The sequence below is a fragment of the Podarcis vaucheri genome (assembly GCF_965113315.1).
Source record: "Podarcis vaucheri genome assembly, chromosome: Z".
In the NCBI taxonomy this organism is placed as follows: domain Eukaryota; kingdom Metazoa; phylum Chordata; class Lepidosauria; order Squamata; family Lacertidae; genus Podarcis; species Podarcis vaucheri.
Genome location: NC_138758.1, coordinates 48,827,456 through 48,844,426, shown reverse-complemented (window position 1 = coordinate 48,844,426; position 16,971 = coordinate 48,827,456). Strand labels below are relative to the sequence as shown.

Sequence of the window (16,971 nt, the reverse complement as noted above, 5' to 3'; positions counted from 1 at the left end):
TGGTTAGATTGGTCTCAACTAGGGCCAGGGCCTTTTCAGTACTGGCCCCGATCTGGTGGAACGCTCTGTCACAAGAGTCTAGGGCCCTGCGGGACTTGACATCTTTCTGCAGGGCCTGCAAGACAGAGCTGTTCCACCAGGTCTTTGGCCAAGGCACAGTCTGACCCCCTCCTTCGGTAATGCTCACAGAACTCTAGCCCAATGGTTGCCATTAATTTGATTTTGAATTGATTTTAGAATGAATTGATTTTAGAATGCTGTGTTACTTTTATTGTTGTTAGCCGCTCTGAGCCCGGCTTCAGCTAGGGAGGGCGGGATAGAAATAAACTATTATTGTTGTTGTTGTTGTTGTTGTTATTAAGTGATAATTCCTTCCCACAGTGGGAACCAGGCCCTTGTCCACAGACTTCACTGTAAAGGAGAATCGAACTCTTGTTTTTTGTTTAATATTTTTATTAAAGTTTTCTTGGTTTACAAAGGTATGTGCAATGTCTCTTTTTTCAAGTTACATTTTCCATAGGTCAATTTCATTTGTTGAGGGTTACATTAAGAAGAAAAAGGGGGGGAGGTGATGTTTCTAATTTGCTTAATGTATGTGTGGGGTTTCGTGTCAGCGTTGCTTGTGCCGGTTCTCTGCTGTTCGTTTGTGTTACTTTGGTGGTGAGAGAGGTTGGGGTTGGCCTAGGGCAGGGGTCTGCAACCTTTAAGACAGAAAGAGCCGCTTGGACCCGTTTCTGAAGGAAAAAAAACCTGGGAGCCGCAAAACCATTGCGACATTTAAAGCATGCGCGCCGCTGCCCTCCGATCTGACAGCGGGTGGGAAGGTGACGTCAGGACGGTGCGTGACTAACGCACGCACTGCCCCCATGCAACGTCACAGCCAGTACAGCGCCTGCCACTGTGGGGAGTCTCGGGGCGCACAATGCGGCTCCTCCCCTCGCTAGTATCCGCCCCGGAGCCACGGCAAAGGTGTAAAAGAGCCACATGTGGCTCCGGAGCCGCGGGTTGCAGACCCCTGGCCTAGGGTGTGGCTGTTGATTTGTGGTTGGCTGTGGTGGTCTTTGTTTTCATGTGTGAGTGGGGTGGATGGGTGTTTTGGATCAGGTTAGCCATATTGATTCGTATGCTATTGGTGGATTCTTGTCATTGTCTTGTTGGGCTGCATATGTGATAAAGGGGAGCCATACCAGGGTGAAAGCGTCTTCTATTTTTCCCCATGTCAGTTTCAGTTTACAGTGGTACCTCAGGTTACATACACTTCAGGTTACATACACTTCAGGTTGTAGACTCCGTTAACCCAGAAATAGTACTTCGGGTTAAGAACTTTGCTTCAGAATGAGAACAGAAATTGCGCAGTGGTGGCGCAACGGCAGCAGCAGGAGGCCCCATTAGCTAAAGTTGTGCTTCAGGTTAAGAACAGTTTCAGGTTAAGAATGGAACTCTGGAACAAATTAAGTACTTAACCCGTGGTATCACTGTACTCTATAGTAGTTATAGATTAGATTATAGATTATGGGTGTAGTGTGGATTTTATCTGGATCCATTTGCATATACAGTGGTACCTCAGGTTACATACACTTCAGGTTACAGACTCCGCTAACCCAGAAATAGTGCTTCAGGTTAAGAACTTTGCTTCAGGATGAGAACGGAAATCGTGCAGCGGCAGAGCAGCAGCAGCAGCAGGAGGCCCCATTAGCTAAAGTGGTTTCAGGTTAAGAATGGACCTCTGGAACAAATTAAGTTCTTAACCCGAGGTCCCACTGTATTGGTTAATTTTTCTGGTAGGGCTGTTTCCCAAACTATCCCTTCTAAACGAAAGGAAACTGCTTGTGGCGTCTTTGAGGGAGGTTTCCTGGCCCTTTAAGGTTTCATTCCAGATGGGCACGCCCCCCTTCCCACTGTTGCTATGTACATCTCCTCCACCCTAGTGACAGCACAACCATTCTGCCTCTGAAAGGGCCCTGGCGGCATTCCCTTTCGACCTCGCCATCCCTGAATCTCCCGCTCTCAGCAAGAGAAAACCCCGGCAACACCAATGGCGCCCAAGAAGAAAGGAGGAGGAGGAGGAGGGCGCAAGAAGGAAGAGGCTGCCAAGGAACCAGAGGTGGATGATGCTATCGTACCTGAGCACAGCCGGGAGTTTTACTTGATTCAGATCCGAGATTTGGAGGGGCGACTAGCCCGGTGGGTAAAGGGTGTGTGTGTGTGTGTGTGTGTGTGTGTGTGTATACACTGTATTCTCTGAGGTGTATAGGGAAGGGCAGCTGGAACACAGCATAGACACCAACTTCCACAAATCTTTGCTATGCATTTGCTCCTTAGATGGGGCATATGGAAAGCATCCCTTTTCTTGGTAGCCAGAGGTACCATCAGGGTAGGATTTAGGGGCTGAAGTATCAAAGAATCAGAGAGCTGGAAGAGACCACAAGGGTCATCTAGTCCAACCCCCTGCAATGCAGGAGTCTTTTTGCCCAATGTGGGGCTTGAACCGACAACCCTGAGATTTAAGGGTCTCATGCTCTACCGACTGAGCCAACTGTACCTGGGGCCTCACTGTGCAGAAGGAGCACACCACCCACCACCCCACACACAACTGGAGCAGAGGCTGGATTCCTGCATGCTAAGGTGGTGAACCCTACTTGGAGTGCACCCATTGTAATGAATGGGCCATGGCCAACTTAAGCCCATTCATCTCAATGGCTCTGCTCATGGGTGTGTCAAGTTAGTTGGTTACAACCCGCTGCACTTGGAATGGGTTCTGGGTTCCTGCCTCTTGACTGATCTTCTTTTGCTTAGGTACCAGAAGAAATGGGACGAGTTGCAGGTGAGCGAGGAGATCTTCCGCAATGAATACGAGAAGATGCTCCATGACAACAAGGAGATTGTGTCCTTTCTGAAGAAGACGCTCAACCAGCGGGTCGACGAGATTGCAGAGTTGACGGAGCAGCTCCAGTTACTCCAGCAAGCCAAAGACACAGAGAAGGACGCCTTTGAGGCCCAGCTAGGCCAGCTGAGGCACGAGTTCCAGGAGACCAAGGATCAGCTGACTTCTGAGAATATGAACCTCAGTAAGGCTGCCAGGCCGCTTTTTGGAAAAAGCAAAGGGGAAGGAGGTTTAGGCTCCCCTGCTTAGCTGCACAGGCGGAGTGTGCCTGTGTAGAGCACACTAGAAAGGAATTGCTTTCAGTTGCTTTCCAAGACAGTGCCTGCCTTGGATCTGCACCACTTTAAACTCTATTTTCAGTTAACTGAAAATAACACCAAGCTTCTGAAGCATGCTGAAGGTAAAATCAGAGCATGTACTTCTGTCGTTCCTAATCTATGTGTACATAATTCCACAATCCAGGCTGCAAATGCCATTGGCTATGTAGTCAGAAAAGCACCACCCGTGTGCAAGAAGATGTGTGTCTCCTATCAAACCCCCACCTAGGTTGGCACTGCCAGGAGCCTTGATGAGGCAGTTGCTTCAGCGGCAGAGAGGGGAGGGGCAGCAGGTTTGGATTTGGGGCCCCACCTGCCTCCCTGCCTTTCAGAGACCTCAGAAGTGCTCCAGGGGACGGCACCAAGGACGTGGCTGCACCTCTCTTTCTTGCCCCTACTGATACCTCCTTTTAGCAACTGGGCACAAGGAAGGAGTTAAATCCCAAACGGGCTGAGAGGGGTGTGAGGATGGGTGGCAGCTGTCCTGGTGAGTCAGGCGGTCAGGCCAGGTGCAAGACCTGGGTGAGGGCACAAAGTTCTCCATGGCACTCCTGAGGTGAGGTCACTTGGGCGGCAAAAGGGTAGGTAGAGGCAGGCAGATAAGGAGGGGTGGGCAAACGAGTGCCACCCTGGCACATGGAGGCTGCCTCAGATGAGCAGCCAAGTTGATCACTTGGCTGCCTAGCTGGGCTCTGTACTTAGAAAACCAAAGGGAAAGAGACAGAGCCCCCGGTTCAGGGGCAGTCTACCTTTGCATAACAGGTTACAGGGATGGGCACTGTTTCCTTGTTCATTTCAGGTAACAAAATATATTGAGCTGGCTATGCTCATACCCTAGTAGGATGACTGGGGCCTAAGGGGGTTGCCTAAAGTCAGAATTTCTGGTCGCTAGGTGGCAAGCTGGCTGCCCTGGAGGATTTTAGGATCCACAAAGATGAGATCATGTCGAAGTTTGCCGAACTCGAGGCGCAACTGAAGCAGCAAGCGGAAGACCACAAGGATTACATCTATAACCTGGAGAGGAAAGCTGTGATTGATAAAGAGAGGTGTGTGTGCTGTGGGATGGGGGTGACCAGCCTTCGCCAACCTAGTGCCCCCTAGATGCTTTGAACTACAACCCCCATCAGCTGGCTGGGGCTGACGTAAGTTGTAGTCTGAAACATCTGGGAGACACCATTTGGTGAAGGCTGGGATTGACCAAGGGCGCCATTGTGTCAGGTGTTCAGTAGGATGGAACACATGCAGACTACAGGCTTTGCAGACCTGTATTGTTCTTGTCCTTCCTTCCTTCCTTCCTTCCTTCCTTCCTTCCTTCCTTCCTTCCTTCCTTCCTTCCTTCCATCTTTCTTATTTATTTATTTATTTGCAATGACCTCATGGTTCAGCCAACTGGAGCTAGTAGCAATACAATGGCAGAGTAGTGAGGGGAAGAGCTACAGGCAAAATGGCCGGCCCAGGGGTGGAGACATGCTCTGCTGAGATGGCCTGCCTATCCAAACCCAGACATCCCCACTGTGAAACTGCAGATCAGGGGTTCTAATGTAACCAAGATTCAGTACATGGAAAGGGACTAAATATCAAGTGGTGTGAGAGACCTGGAGAGCCAGTGCCTGTCAGAGCAGGCATTACCTGGCTTGGTGAAGGCAACCTCTCTTTTTTTTTCTTATTTATTTATTTCACCGGTTGTAAAAAAACAAACAAAAACCCAGACAAACCTCAAAGTGGTTTACCACAAAAAATAAAGCAGTAAAATCAAGAAAAATGTGTAACCCTACTTTCGAACATATGAAAGTTAAATTACCAGAACAGATTAAAATTACCTCTCCTTTCTAAGCATCTGGATAGGGTTGTTGAAACAGGAATGTTTTTAGCAGGCATTGAAAAGAGTACATTGAAGGCGCCTGCTTAATCTCAAGAGCCAGGGAGTTCCAAAGGGTAGGTGCTGACACACTAAGCGATTGATTTCTTACAAACGCAGAACAGGTATTGTGTGGCACTTGTAGTAGTGCCAGTTTTGCCGACTGAAGTGGTCAAGTGGGCACATGTTGGGGTAAGGCGATCTCTCAGATAAGCTGGTTCCAAGTTGTTAAGGGCTTTATGTACTAATAGTAGCACTTTGAACTTGACCTGGTAGCAAATTGGCAATCAGTGCAGACCTTTGAGCACAGCTGTTGTATGCTGACAAGGTCTCACTCCCATCAGCAACTGCACTGCAACATTCTGCACCAACTGCACCTTCCAGATCGAGTGTGAGGGAAGCCACATAGAGCACAGTGCAGAAATCCAGGATTTAAGTAACCGGTGCATGAACTACGGTGGCAAGTCTTTATCGGTCCAGGAATGGCCATAGCTGTTGAAAGGTTACCCACCCCTATTATAGGACAACAGTGTGATTTTAAAAAATGTGTATTTTGTCATTTCCTGGATTGCAAATTCCTTGAATCCTGTAATGCAGAAAAGCATGAAAACAGGCACCTGGTTCGCCATTGTGAGGATAGGATGTTGGATGAGTTGGGCCTTTGGCCTGATCCAGCACCCTTATGGTGGTACTGAAATTACAAATGAAATGGCACATGTTGCCTGGGGCAGTAGGATAGATGATCCTTGGATGCTTTCCAGAGGGCTTCCTACTGGACCAAGGTGGCTCAGACACTGGCCAGTCCGCCTTTGCCACCTCCCAGCTGCAAGGCCAGGAGCTGTGCCTACTGCCAGCTCCTTGCTGGGATAGTGAGCCAGTGTGGTGTAGTGGTTAAGAGTGGTAGTCTCGTAATCTGGTGAACCGGGTTCACATCTCCGCTCCTCCACCTGCAGCTGCCTGGTGACCTTGGGCCAGTCACACTTCTCTGAAGTCTCTCAGCCCCACTCACCTCACAGAGTGTTTGTTGTGGGGGAGGAAGGGAAAGGAGAATGTTAGCCGCTTTGAGACTCCTTAAAGGGAGTGAAAGGCGGGATATCAAATCCAAACTCTTCTTCTCTTCTTCCTTTCTCTCTCTCTCTCTCAGGTTAAAGAAGGAGATGATGCACCGTGTAAATGCGGTAGCCGCTGAGTTCCGCAAGGTGGCCCACAGCCAGATGGCAGAGACCACGAAGCGCACCATCCGGGAGAATGTCACCATCAGCTTCCAGCTGACCAAGATAACCGAGCAGAGCCTCCAGCTCCTCCAAGAGAACGAACGGCTCAAGGAAGCCCACTCAGAAGCTCTGAAGCAGCTGGAGCTGCTGGAGGAAAACGAGACAAAGATGGCACAGAACAGCCTCAGCAACCAGAAGGTAAGAACTGTCCTTTGCAAAAGTGCAGGGCTGGGCCACAATTTATGCCTGGGGTGGCCAGCATGGTACCTTCTGAATGCTGTTAGACTCTGACTCCAATAACACAGTGGGTAATTCAGAAGTGCATGAAGTTCCCTTCAAAGTAGTCACAACGACACAACTTCACAGCTGCACCCACTTCTAAGATTATACAATCCTCTTTAAAAGATACAGTCCACTTCTTCATGGTGGCATTTGGCTAAACTATGGAGCTTGCTTCCACGGGAGGCAGTGATGGTCGCCAACTTGGATGGTTTTAAAAAAGAACTGGACAAATTCGTGGGGGAGGAGAAGGCTATTGATGGCTTCTAGCCAGGATGGCCACACTCTGCTTCTACAGTTTGAGGCAGTGATGCTTCTCAATGCCAGTTGCTGGAAAGCTCAGGAAGGGAAAGTTGCTCTTGTGTTCAGGTCCTGCTTTCTGGTTTCCCTTTAGGTCACCTGTCTTGGCCACTGTGAGAACAGAATGCTGCAACAGATGGGCCATTGGCCTGATCCAGCAGACTCTTACGTTCTTACAACAATAATACAGTGGTACCTCGGGTTAAGTACTTAATTCATTCCAGAGGTCCGTACTTAACCTGAAACTGTTCTTAACCCGAAGCACCACTTTAGCTAATGGGGCCTCCTGCTGCCGCTGCACCGCCGGAGCACAAGTTCTGTTCTCATCCTGAAGCAAAGTTCTTAACCTGAAGCAATATTTATGGGTTAGCGGAGTCTGTAACCTGAAGCGTATGTAACCTGAAGCGTATGTAACCCGAGGTACCACTGTAATAAGAGAACCTCCATGCACTGCCTTCCAGCTAGAGCTACTGTATTCTGATCATGTACCTGGACAAATTATTTGGAGTGCTCCAGTAGCTACAGGTGAAACTCGAAAAATTAGAATATCGTGGAAAAGTTCATTTATTTCAGTAATTCAACTTCAAAGGTGAAACTAATATATGAGATCGACTCATGACATGCAAAGCGAGATGTGCTTCTACTTCTCAGAGGTCCAGTCTTGCTCTATTTGCAATCCTTGTTTTGCTGATTTCCTTGAATATTCTAATTTTATGATATGGTTAATTTGGGGTTTTCATCAGCTGTACGCCATGATCATCACAATGATATAAAATCAAGGCTTGGCATATCTCGCTTTGCATGTCATGAGTCTGTCTCATATATTAGTTTCACCTTTGAAGTTGAATTACTGAAATAAAGGAACTTTTCCACAATATTCTAATTTTTCGAGTTTCACCTGTACTTTTGGAGTGACTGAAGTTGTGCTTTCCCTGAAGTTCCATTGTACGTAACAGAACTTTCACACCATTCTCTTGAAACCGAAGCTCCTTTTGTTTTCAGTGTTGCTAAATGCTTAGCTTTGGAGCATGCCAAACTCCTCCTCTTTTGTGTCCTTCCTGCATACCTTCTCCAGAGTGACCCTGGTGGTCCATCCTCAGTTTCTCCAATCAGCACAAAGGGTGAGAATACTTATTTTCCCCTTTCATGCTTATTCGGCAGCCTTGGACCATGACACTTCTGTACAATTTCCATCAGCCTCAACCACCATGGTCAATGGTCAGGGATGATGGGAACTGTAGTCCAAAACATCTGAAGGACCCTACATTGACTACCCATGAAAATAAAACAGCAGCTGACTCCCATGTTGCATTTTCTGCTCATCAGGATAACAAGAGCCAGTGACATAGAATCATAGAATCACAGAATCATAGAATCATAGAGTTGGAAGAGACCACAAGGGCCATCGAGTCCAACCCCCTGCCAAGCAGGAAACACCATCAGAGCACTCCTGACATATGGTTGTCAAGCCTCTGCTTAAAGACCTCCAAAGTAGGAGACTCCACCACACTCCTTGGCAGCAAATTCCACTGTCGAACAGCTCTTACTGTCAGGAAGTTCTTCCTAATGTTTAGGTGGAATCTTCTTTCTTGTAGTTTGGAGCCATTGCTCCGTGTCCGCTTCTCTGGAGCAGCAGAAAACAACCTTTCTCCCTCCTCTATGTGACATCCTTTTATATATTTGAACATGGCTATCATATCACCCCTTAACCTCCTCTTCTCCAGGCTAAACATGCCCAGCTCCCTTAACCGTTCCTCATAAGGCATCGTTTCCAGGCCTTTGACCATTTTGGTTGCCCTCCTCTGGACACGTTCCAGTTTGTCAGTGTCTTTCTTGAATTGTGGTGCCCAGAACTGGACACAGTACTCCAGGTGAGGTCTGACTAGAGCAGAATACAGTGGCACTATTACTTCCCTTGATCTAGATGCTATACTCCTATTGATGCAGCCCAGAATTGCATTGGCTTTTTTAGCTGCCGCGTCACACTGTTGGCTCATGTCAAGTTTGTGGTCAACCAAGACTCCTAGATCCTTTTCACATGTACTGCTCTCAAACCAGGTGTCCCCCATCTTGTATTTGTGCCACTCATTTTTTTTTTTTTTTTGCCCAAGTGCAATACTTTACATTTCTCCCTGTTAAAATTCATCTTGTTTGTTTTGGCCCAGTTCTCTAATCTGTCAAGGTCGTTTTGAAGTGTGATCCTGTCCTCTGGGGTGTTAGCCACCCCTCCCAGTTTGGTGTCATCTGCAAATTTGATCAGGATGCCCTTGAGTCCATCATCCAAGTCGTTGATAAAGATGTTGAATAAGACCGGGCCCAAGACAGAACCCTGTGGCACCCCACTAGTCACTCTTCTCCAGGATGAAGAGGAACCATTGATGAGCACTCTTTGGGTTCGGTCAAAGAGTGATCCAGGGCTGATGCTTTTGTGCACTACTTGAGTAAATCCACCCAGCTAATAGGCCCAGGTGTCGAAGCAAAGGGCATAATAAAGATATTTAATAAAATAAATTTAATAATAATAATAATAATAATAATAATAATAATAATAATAATTTATTATTATTTATACCCCGCCCATCTGGCTGGGTTTCCCCAGCCACTCTGGGCGGCTTCCAACAAAACACTAAAATACAATAACCTAATAAACATTAAAAGCTTCCCTAAACAGGGCTGCCTCTAACATCCCAACCTTCTGCTTCCCATGTTACTAGACTCCAACTCCCATCACCCCCAACTTTGCCCATGCTGGCTGGGGATGATGGGAGTTGGAGTACAACATTACCAGAAGGGCATCAGGTTAGTTAATATTAGTTACTATATTATATTCTAAATGGCGCTGAGCCTTTCCACACCCAGCTGAAGGCAGAATGCAGGCTGATGGTCACCTGTGTATGTGACAGGTGTGCTCACATGTGCATGTTTGGTACACAGATGATCTGGATGCTCACCAACAAATGCAAGGAGCTGCAGGCGCAGGTGGAAGAGTACATGGAGATGAAGAAGGTCATGGCCCAAACAAAGGAGACCAATGAGGTGCTGGAGCAGCAGAACGTGGCACTAAAGTTAGTACAGGCATCTCTCTTTCTTTCTCCCTCTCTCTCTCTCTCTCTCTCTCTCTCAAGAGTCAGTTTTTTCACTGAACTAACTTCCCATGCTTCTTTCCTGGTTAGGTGCTGGTGGTGGTTGACTAACTGTCTTGTTCTATTCCTGGCCTGACCTTCTCCTGCCCCACTCAGGGAGGAGCTGACTCTGCAGAGGCAGGAGATGCAACGGAAAAGCAGTGAAGAGGAAAGCCAATCAAAGGCCCTTGAAGAGGAGCATCAACTGCGGCTGAATGCTGAAAGAATCCTCAGGCACACTGCCCAAGGCCTCAAGGAAGTGCTGCTGGTGAGCGTCTGGGAATATTGGGACACTGCTGGGAGGGTTTTGAGACCTTTTGCCACATTAAGAAAATCCAGGTTGATTGGCCTTATGAGCTTTGGCTGATTTTTATGGGTCAATATTGCATCTATTTGCATTTGAGTTGTCTGTCTCGGGAGACAATGGAGGAGTGCGCCTTTGGGGGTGAAGTCAAACCATCAGAGAGTTACAGCACCTGCTGTGGCTGTGGAGACTGATATGGGAGAGACATGTTTTGTTGCAGCTGGGGCAAAGGAAGGTGTCCAGTTGTGCTGCTGCAGGTGCACCCAGGCATTTTTTTAAAAAATATAATTTTGATTAATTTTCCAATATAAGATTATACAAACAAAACCTCCAATTTATCACCAACATCCTCTTTTTGGACTTCCATCAACATGTCTGGTAATTCTCCGTTTTACTCACTTCCACATTTCTCAGTTTAATATTGCACTACCTTAATATCTTATTTTACCTTATTTTTTAAAACAATATTTCTATTATACATTCTCAGAGAGTATCATGAAAACTTACAAACATTATCTGATCATCACATATACTTTTCATATAATCTGTAAATTTATTCCAGTCTTCAGTGAATTTCTGGTCTCGTCGGTTCCGGATCCTCCCTGTTAATTTATCAAGTTCTGCGTAGTCCATTAATTTTATTCTCCATTCTTCCATCGTAGGCAATTCTTCTTGTTTCCATTTTTGAGCCAACAAAATTCGTGCTGCTGTTACTGCGTACAAAAACAATTTCCATTCTTTTTTATTAATTTCATTTCCTATTATTCCTAATAGAAATGATTCTGGTTTTTTAACGAATGTATATTTCAACATTTTAAAAAACTCATTATATATCATTTCCCAAAAGCATTTACTTTTTTACACTCCCACCACATATGGTAAAATGTTCCTTCTTTTTCTTTACACTTCCAATATTTATTACTTACTTTATACATTTTAGCTAATTTCACTGGTGTTACATACCATCTATATATCATTTTCATCACATTTTCAGGTGCACCCAGGCATTTATTCTCTCTGTGCTCCTCCCAGCAGTCATTCCTTCTCTGGTTACTGCTAAGGATGCACGACCTGTCTGTCTGCAGGCACTGTGGTCGTTTGCAAGTGATTCCCACACGGTGGTGGTGATGTTTCCAGCCTTCATGTCATATTTGCAGAAATCTTTGTAAAACAGAGTTGGTTTGCCAACAGGTCTGGTGCCTGAAACCATCTTTCCATAGAGAAGATCCTGCCATCTTCCATTCTGCGAACAGGATCGAGCTAGTAAAAGCCAAACTGTTGCTAATCTCCTTCTTTGTAGATCCTGCATTGAGCAAGGGGTTGGCTACAATTCTATAAGCTAACCTAAACTGTCTGCTTCCTGTATGCATTTGGGCTGGGTAAACTGGGATCACAAACTTGCCCACTTCAAACTTTGCATTTTATTTGAAGTGTGGGGAACAAATATGGTGGAAATCTAGGGGGGGGGGGGTTGCAGCCACATTCTTCCTCTTCACTCCCACAGGAACGCCCATCTGATGAGGATGAGGATGGCCACTTTGATGTGATGTTCCACTTAAGGCGCAATGATGTGCTGCAAGCCACCTTGAATCTCCTGAACAGAAGCATCGCGCGCATCGAGGCCAATCAGCTTCTCCGCACTCTCTATGTAGAGAGCAAGGTGTTCAAACCTACCACCACGGAGGGCAGCAGGTAAGCAAGAAAGGGGATGAGATCCATGAGGGTTGGGAGGGGTGCCACTGCCTGTTAAAGGTAAAGATACCTCTGGGGTTGTGGCGCTCATCTCGCTTTACTGGCTGAGGGAGCCGGTGTACAGCTTCCAGGTCATGTGGCCAGCATGACTAAGCTGCTTCTGGCGAACCAGAGCAGCGCACGGAAATGCCATTTACCTTCCTGCCAGAGTGGTACCTACCGGTATTTATCTACTTGCACTTCGACGTGCTTTCGAACTGCTAGGTTGGCAGGAGCAGGGACTGAGCAACGGGAGCTCACTCCGTTGCAAGGATTCGAACCGCCGACCTTCTGATTGAAGAGCCAGTGTGGTATAATGGTTAAGAGCAGTAGTCACGTAATCTGGGGAACCGGGTTCGCGTCTCCGCTCCTCCACATGCAGCTGTTGGGTGACCTTGGGCCAGTCATACTTCTTTGAAGTCTCTCAGCCCCACTCACCTCACAGAGTGTTTGTTGTGGGGGAGGAAGGGAAAGGAGAATGTTAGCCGCTTTGAGACTCCTTAAAGGGAGTGAAAGGCGGGATCTCAAATCCAAACTCTTCTTCTTCTTGATCGGCAAGCCCAAGAGGCTCAGTGGTTTAACCCACAGGGCCACCCGCGTCCCACCACCGCCTGTTACGTTCTTGTAAAAGGACAAGCAGGCAGAGCTACTTAGTGAAAGGAAGCAATGCAATATAGATACCTGCCTCATAGGAATGGAAGAGGAAACTTGATTCAAATAGCACAGAAAGACAAAACTGCAGAATCCACACTTTCTTCCCCCACCATTAAATTTTTAATTTGTATACATAACAAGGGGGTTGGACTATATGAGCCTTGAGGATGCCTTCGAACTCTGTGATTCTAATATCCAAGGAAATAGTCTTACCAAAGACAATAATTCCAGTCTACCCAGTCTACAGCAATCATAGGTCATATGCAAATTCCCAATATAAGCTTAACATTATAGGCACCAATTCTATAGGGCTGAGATGTATTCAGCCCCTGCAAAGTTTGCTGCGATGAGCCCCTTCAATCTGCAGGGGCCAGGGTCCTGCAGTAACAGCCCTTGTTGAGCCTCGTGGCAGCAGTGGGAGGCCTCAACAAACGTCATCACGCCCATGATGGGAAACCCCCAATGTTGGGTGAAACTCTGTGCCTCTGCTTAGCGTGGAAGTTATCAGTCTACCTAATCGTATCCACAGGCATTCCTGAAAGAGGATGAAAAGGTCTCTCCCCTTTATTAGCACATGCAAAAAAAGGGGGGGAGCCACAGGTTGCCAAAATTCTATATGCAGTGCCTTGATCTGAAATGGCCACTTCCCAAACATTACAAGCCTGGCTGCTGTTAATAAAATGCAGATTGGCTCCTTATGCATATTAATGTCTAATGAGGAGTGCAAGGGCCTGCTCCAAAGATGTACATGTGATTCAAATGTCTCATCCCAGAACTCTCATACTACTGTGTGGAAAAAGGAAGTCATGTATGGAAAAAGGAAGTCACATCACCACACTCCTTCCAGCACATGGGTTTTATTTTTACAAGCCTAGATGGGCTCCAGTGCTGCCTCAGAACAACCTTGGAACTTGCACTTTCTGAAACAGTGCATGAACCGAAATGCAGCCACTCTTCAAAATTCACGCTTCTTTCAATTCTGCAGTGTAGTTCTCCAGCCAAAAATACATGTTCTAGAGAGAAAAGTGTGTGTAGAAACAGCATATACACCAGCAGAAAGCACATGCACAAAATGAACCCCAGGCCTTGGCTGGGGAGGGCGGGGTATAAATAAAAATTATTATTATTATTATTATTAGACAGCAGCATTCTGGGAAAACGTGTGGGTTAGGCAGAATTGCATGTAGAAATGTTGAGTGTTAGGGGAAATTGGCTGGAAAATGCTGCTGAACTTCCACAGGAACGTTTTGTAAAATAAATAAGCAAATTCGCAAACTGGTATGGAACTGTAGATATCTGTTTCTCAGCCTCTCTGCTATTAAGCCTTCCCGCATCATGTCGCACATGAATGTTGCCAAGTTCGCAGGGACCCATGCTGTCCACAGTATGCCATCTCTGAGCAACGTCTCCCAGATCCACGAGGATACTGTCCGGCCGTACGCTAGTGCCACAGAGGTGAGTGGGGAATCAGGACTTATTAGCCCCCAGGTGGGAAGCAATAACCAAAACCTAGGCAACAGCATGGCTTCCAGGAAGCAACTTGCAGAAATGAAGGCTGGAGCAATAATGCTTGACATGCATGGAATTTGCTGCCACCGGTCTCTCAGCCAGGGTAATTGCAAGGATAAAATTGACAGAGAGAAGCGTGTATGCCAGCTTGAACTCTTAGGAGAAAAGGTGGGATTTAATTTAATAGTAAACAAGCTGTCATGGCTGCTCCCAAAGATTTCTGGGAACCTCCATGTGTTATGGTTCTCTTCCCTAGCAAATCTTGGCACCCTTAACAACTAGAGTTTCCAGGATGCTTTGGGGAGAAGCCACGGCTGTTGAAGTGGTATAATACTGCTTTAAAAATGCGTGGTATGGATGTGACCTAACAAGTCTTTCGCTTCTGTTGGGGTGATAGAGCCGTATGGGCTGCACATAGCCTAGTGTTTATTTTCATTCATTTTTACTTTTCTATCCCACCTTTTATACCCTTTCCAAGACCCTAGCCTTGCTCCACCTCTTCCTCCGCTCTTTCCTCCTCTGGGTCCGCCTGTCAGCTGGGGTCTCGCCCTTCCTAGACTCTTCTGACGCTGATTCCCCTGAGTCTTCCCCCTGCTTCCGGCGGGCTTTAGGACCTGGTTCCCGATCCGGGCTTTCTGCTGTCCCGCGCGCCTGTACATTCGAACCCAGCCGGTAACCTTCCTCCTGACCGTTACACTGCTCCTGTCACTGCTTCCCCCTTCGGGGAGGCTAGCTGGACTTGACCTCCCCTCCGTACCCCCACTCTCCGATAGAGGCGTGGTCAGTCTCGACTCCTCTCCTCTCCCTGCTGGAGGAGCCGCTGGTCCTGACACTTGGGACTCTTCCCCCCCACTACGCTCTGGTGGGGAAGCTGGCCCTGATCTCCAGCTGCTGTTTTGGGAGTCCCCGCTGGCCCCCCTTGCCCTGACCATCGGCGCCTCCTTCTGGGAATCTTCTGATTCGCTGGAGAAGCTCATGGAATCTCTCGGGTCACTGCCATACTCCCCTATGCTGCTCTCAGATCCTTCCCCTTCGCTCTCCATCTCCTCTCTCCCCTGTGCCTCTGTCCCTGAGCCCCTGACATATATATATATATATATTTTTCCAAACCACCCTTGAATTTTCTACGCCAAGAACAATATATAAATGAGCCTGATAAATAAAGGTGGCCCGGTGCTATTCTGTCAAATCGTTTTGTGGAGAACTACCCTTCTCCTCTGTCTCAGGCACTGAAATGTATTGGGCTGCTCCTGTTTTTTATGAGTACATTTATCTGTGTTTTCATCTGTGAAATTGTGAGGGGTGTGGATTTAACATCCCCAGCCTGAACACCTGCTCTTTCCCCCACAGCCTTTAATAGCAGCATGGAGAACGGAGCTGAAAGAGGAAGAGACCAAACCACAAGAGAAAGCTGTCTGTAAGAAACTGGCTACACAGCAACCAACTGAGGAATAGTGAATGGAGAAGAAGCAACCCTTTATCCAGTATTCTCATTTTGCATCAGCACCTATCCCTCCAAGAGATAATGATACTGGGGGTGGAATTCTGAGGACTTTAATATCCCGATAGGTCAGTGCAGAACTGCCTGAGGCAAGTTACAGAGCCACTGAGCTGTTGAGTCAGAAACGGAAACCAAACAAAGGAGGACGCACAAGCGGCCCTCCAGCCCAACCACGTTCCGAGGCTGGGTGGATTTCCTAGGGCAAGGCCACCACACTGCTCCCGCATGACAACAGGTCTTTGCGAAGTGGGATCCAGCTAGGATAGGAGGCCTCCGGCCTTTCTGGTAGCTGATATATGCTCCCACCTTCTTCTTCCTTTCTGAATTAAAGTGGAAGACACACTTCAACCCTTATACTCAAGGTTTACTTTTTAGAGGTGTGAGGAAACTTTTATTTCTGTAGAAGTTAAAGGTAAAGGGACCCCTGACCATTAGGGCCAGTTGTGGCCGACTCTGGGGTTGCGGGGCTCATCTCGCTTTATTGGCCGAGGGAGCCGGCGCACAGCTTCCGGGTCATGTGGCCAGCACGACTAAGCCGCTTCTGGTGAACCAGAGCAGCGCACGGAAACGTCGTTTACCTTCCCGCCGGAGTGGTACCTATTTATCTACTTGCACTTGGACGTGCTTTCGAACTGCTAGGTTGGCAGGAGCAGGGACCGAGCAACGGGAGCTCACCCCGTTGCGGGGATTCGAACCACCAACCTTCTGATCGGCAAGTCCTAGGCTCTGTGGTTTAAGCCGCAGCGCCACATAAAGCATTTAAAAACAAACAACACCCCACCTGCCACTCCTCCGCCATAAAGGCTACCCCCAAAGAAAAAGGGGGGAAAGCTGTTTTGCACACACGCTCCTGTTTTGTGCATTATCAGGGAGCCTCGTCTATGGGTGAGTGCACTGGAAGCTCACAAAAAGCTTTTAAAATTATTTCATTCACATGGTACCCTGCAAGATGCCCACACTCTCTCATGCTACACAGATTAGGAATTACTAGGCTTGGAGATCTGGGACAAGTAATCACTGCAGCTTGTCATGAGGAGTAGGAGAAGGGGGGACGTTTCTCCCCACCAATGCACTTCCTCTCAATTAAGGTCTTTGTTGCAACAAAAGTGCATTGCAGTGGTACCTCGGGGTTACAGATGCTTCAGGATACAGACTCCGCTAACCCAGAAATAGTACCTTGGGTTAAGAACTTTGCTTCAGGATGAGAACAGAAATTGCATGGCAGCGGCACAGGAAGCCCCATTAGCTAAAGTGGTACCTCAGGTTAAGAACAGTTTCAGGTTAAGAATGAACCTCCA

General features: G+C 47.4%; 1 protein-coding gene across 2 annotated transcripts; it reads left to right on the top strand.

The window, feature by feature from the left end:
* The first annotated feature begins 1,899 nt into the window (after positions 1 to 1,899).
* On the top strand, positions 1,900 to 16,021 carry CFAP157 (cilia and flagella associated protein 157). Of its 2 annotated transcripts, XM_082208926.1 has the most exons (9): positions 1,906 to 2,184; positions 2,797 to 3,068; positions 4,094 to 4,247; positions 6,204 to 6,471; positions 9,787 to 9,917; positions 10,092 to 10,242; positions 11,783 to 11,970; positions 13,971 to 14,118; positions 15,523 to 16,021. In XM_082208926.1, the coding sequence occupies exons 1-9, from the start codon at positions 2,036 to 2,038 to the stop codon at positions 15,625 to 15,627; spliced, it is 1,566 nt and encodes a 521-aa protein (XP_082065052.1). In that variant the 5' UTR covers positions 1,906 to 2,035; the 3' UTR covers positions 15,628 to 16,021. The 2 variants fall into 2 exon arrangements, with proteins under 2 accessions (XP_082065051.1, XP_082065052.1); XM_082208925.1 differs by lacking the exon at positions 15,523 to 16,021 and having other exon boundaries at positions 1,900 to 2,184; positions 13,971 to 14,644.
* Positions 16,022 to 16,971: the final 950 nt, after the last annotated feature.

Bases quoted from the DNA above. Each gene is read 5' to 3' on its own strand.
- CFAP157 (XM_082208925.1), top strand. From the start codon at position 2,036: ATGGCGCCCAAGAAGAAAGGAGGAGGAGGAGGAGGGCGCAAGAAGGAA. The intron at 2,185-2,796 runs GTGGGTAAAGGG...TCTTTTGCTTAG, and splicing joins TTGGAGGGGCGACTAGCCCG to GTACCAGAAGAAATGGGACG. The intron at 6,472-9,786 runs GTAAGAACTGTC...TTTGGTACACAG, and splicing joins ACAGCCTCAGCAACCAGAAG to ATGATCTGGATGCTCACCAA.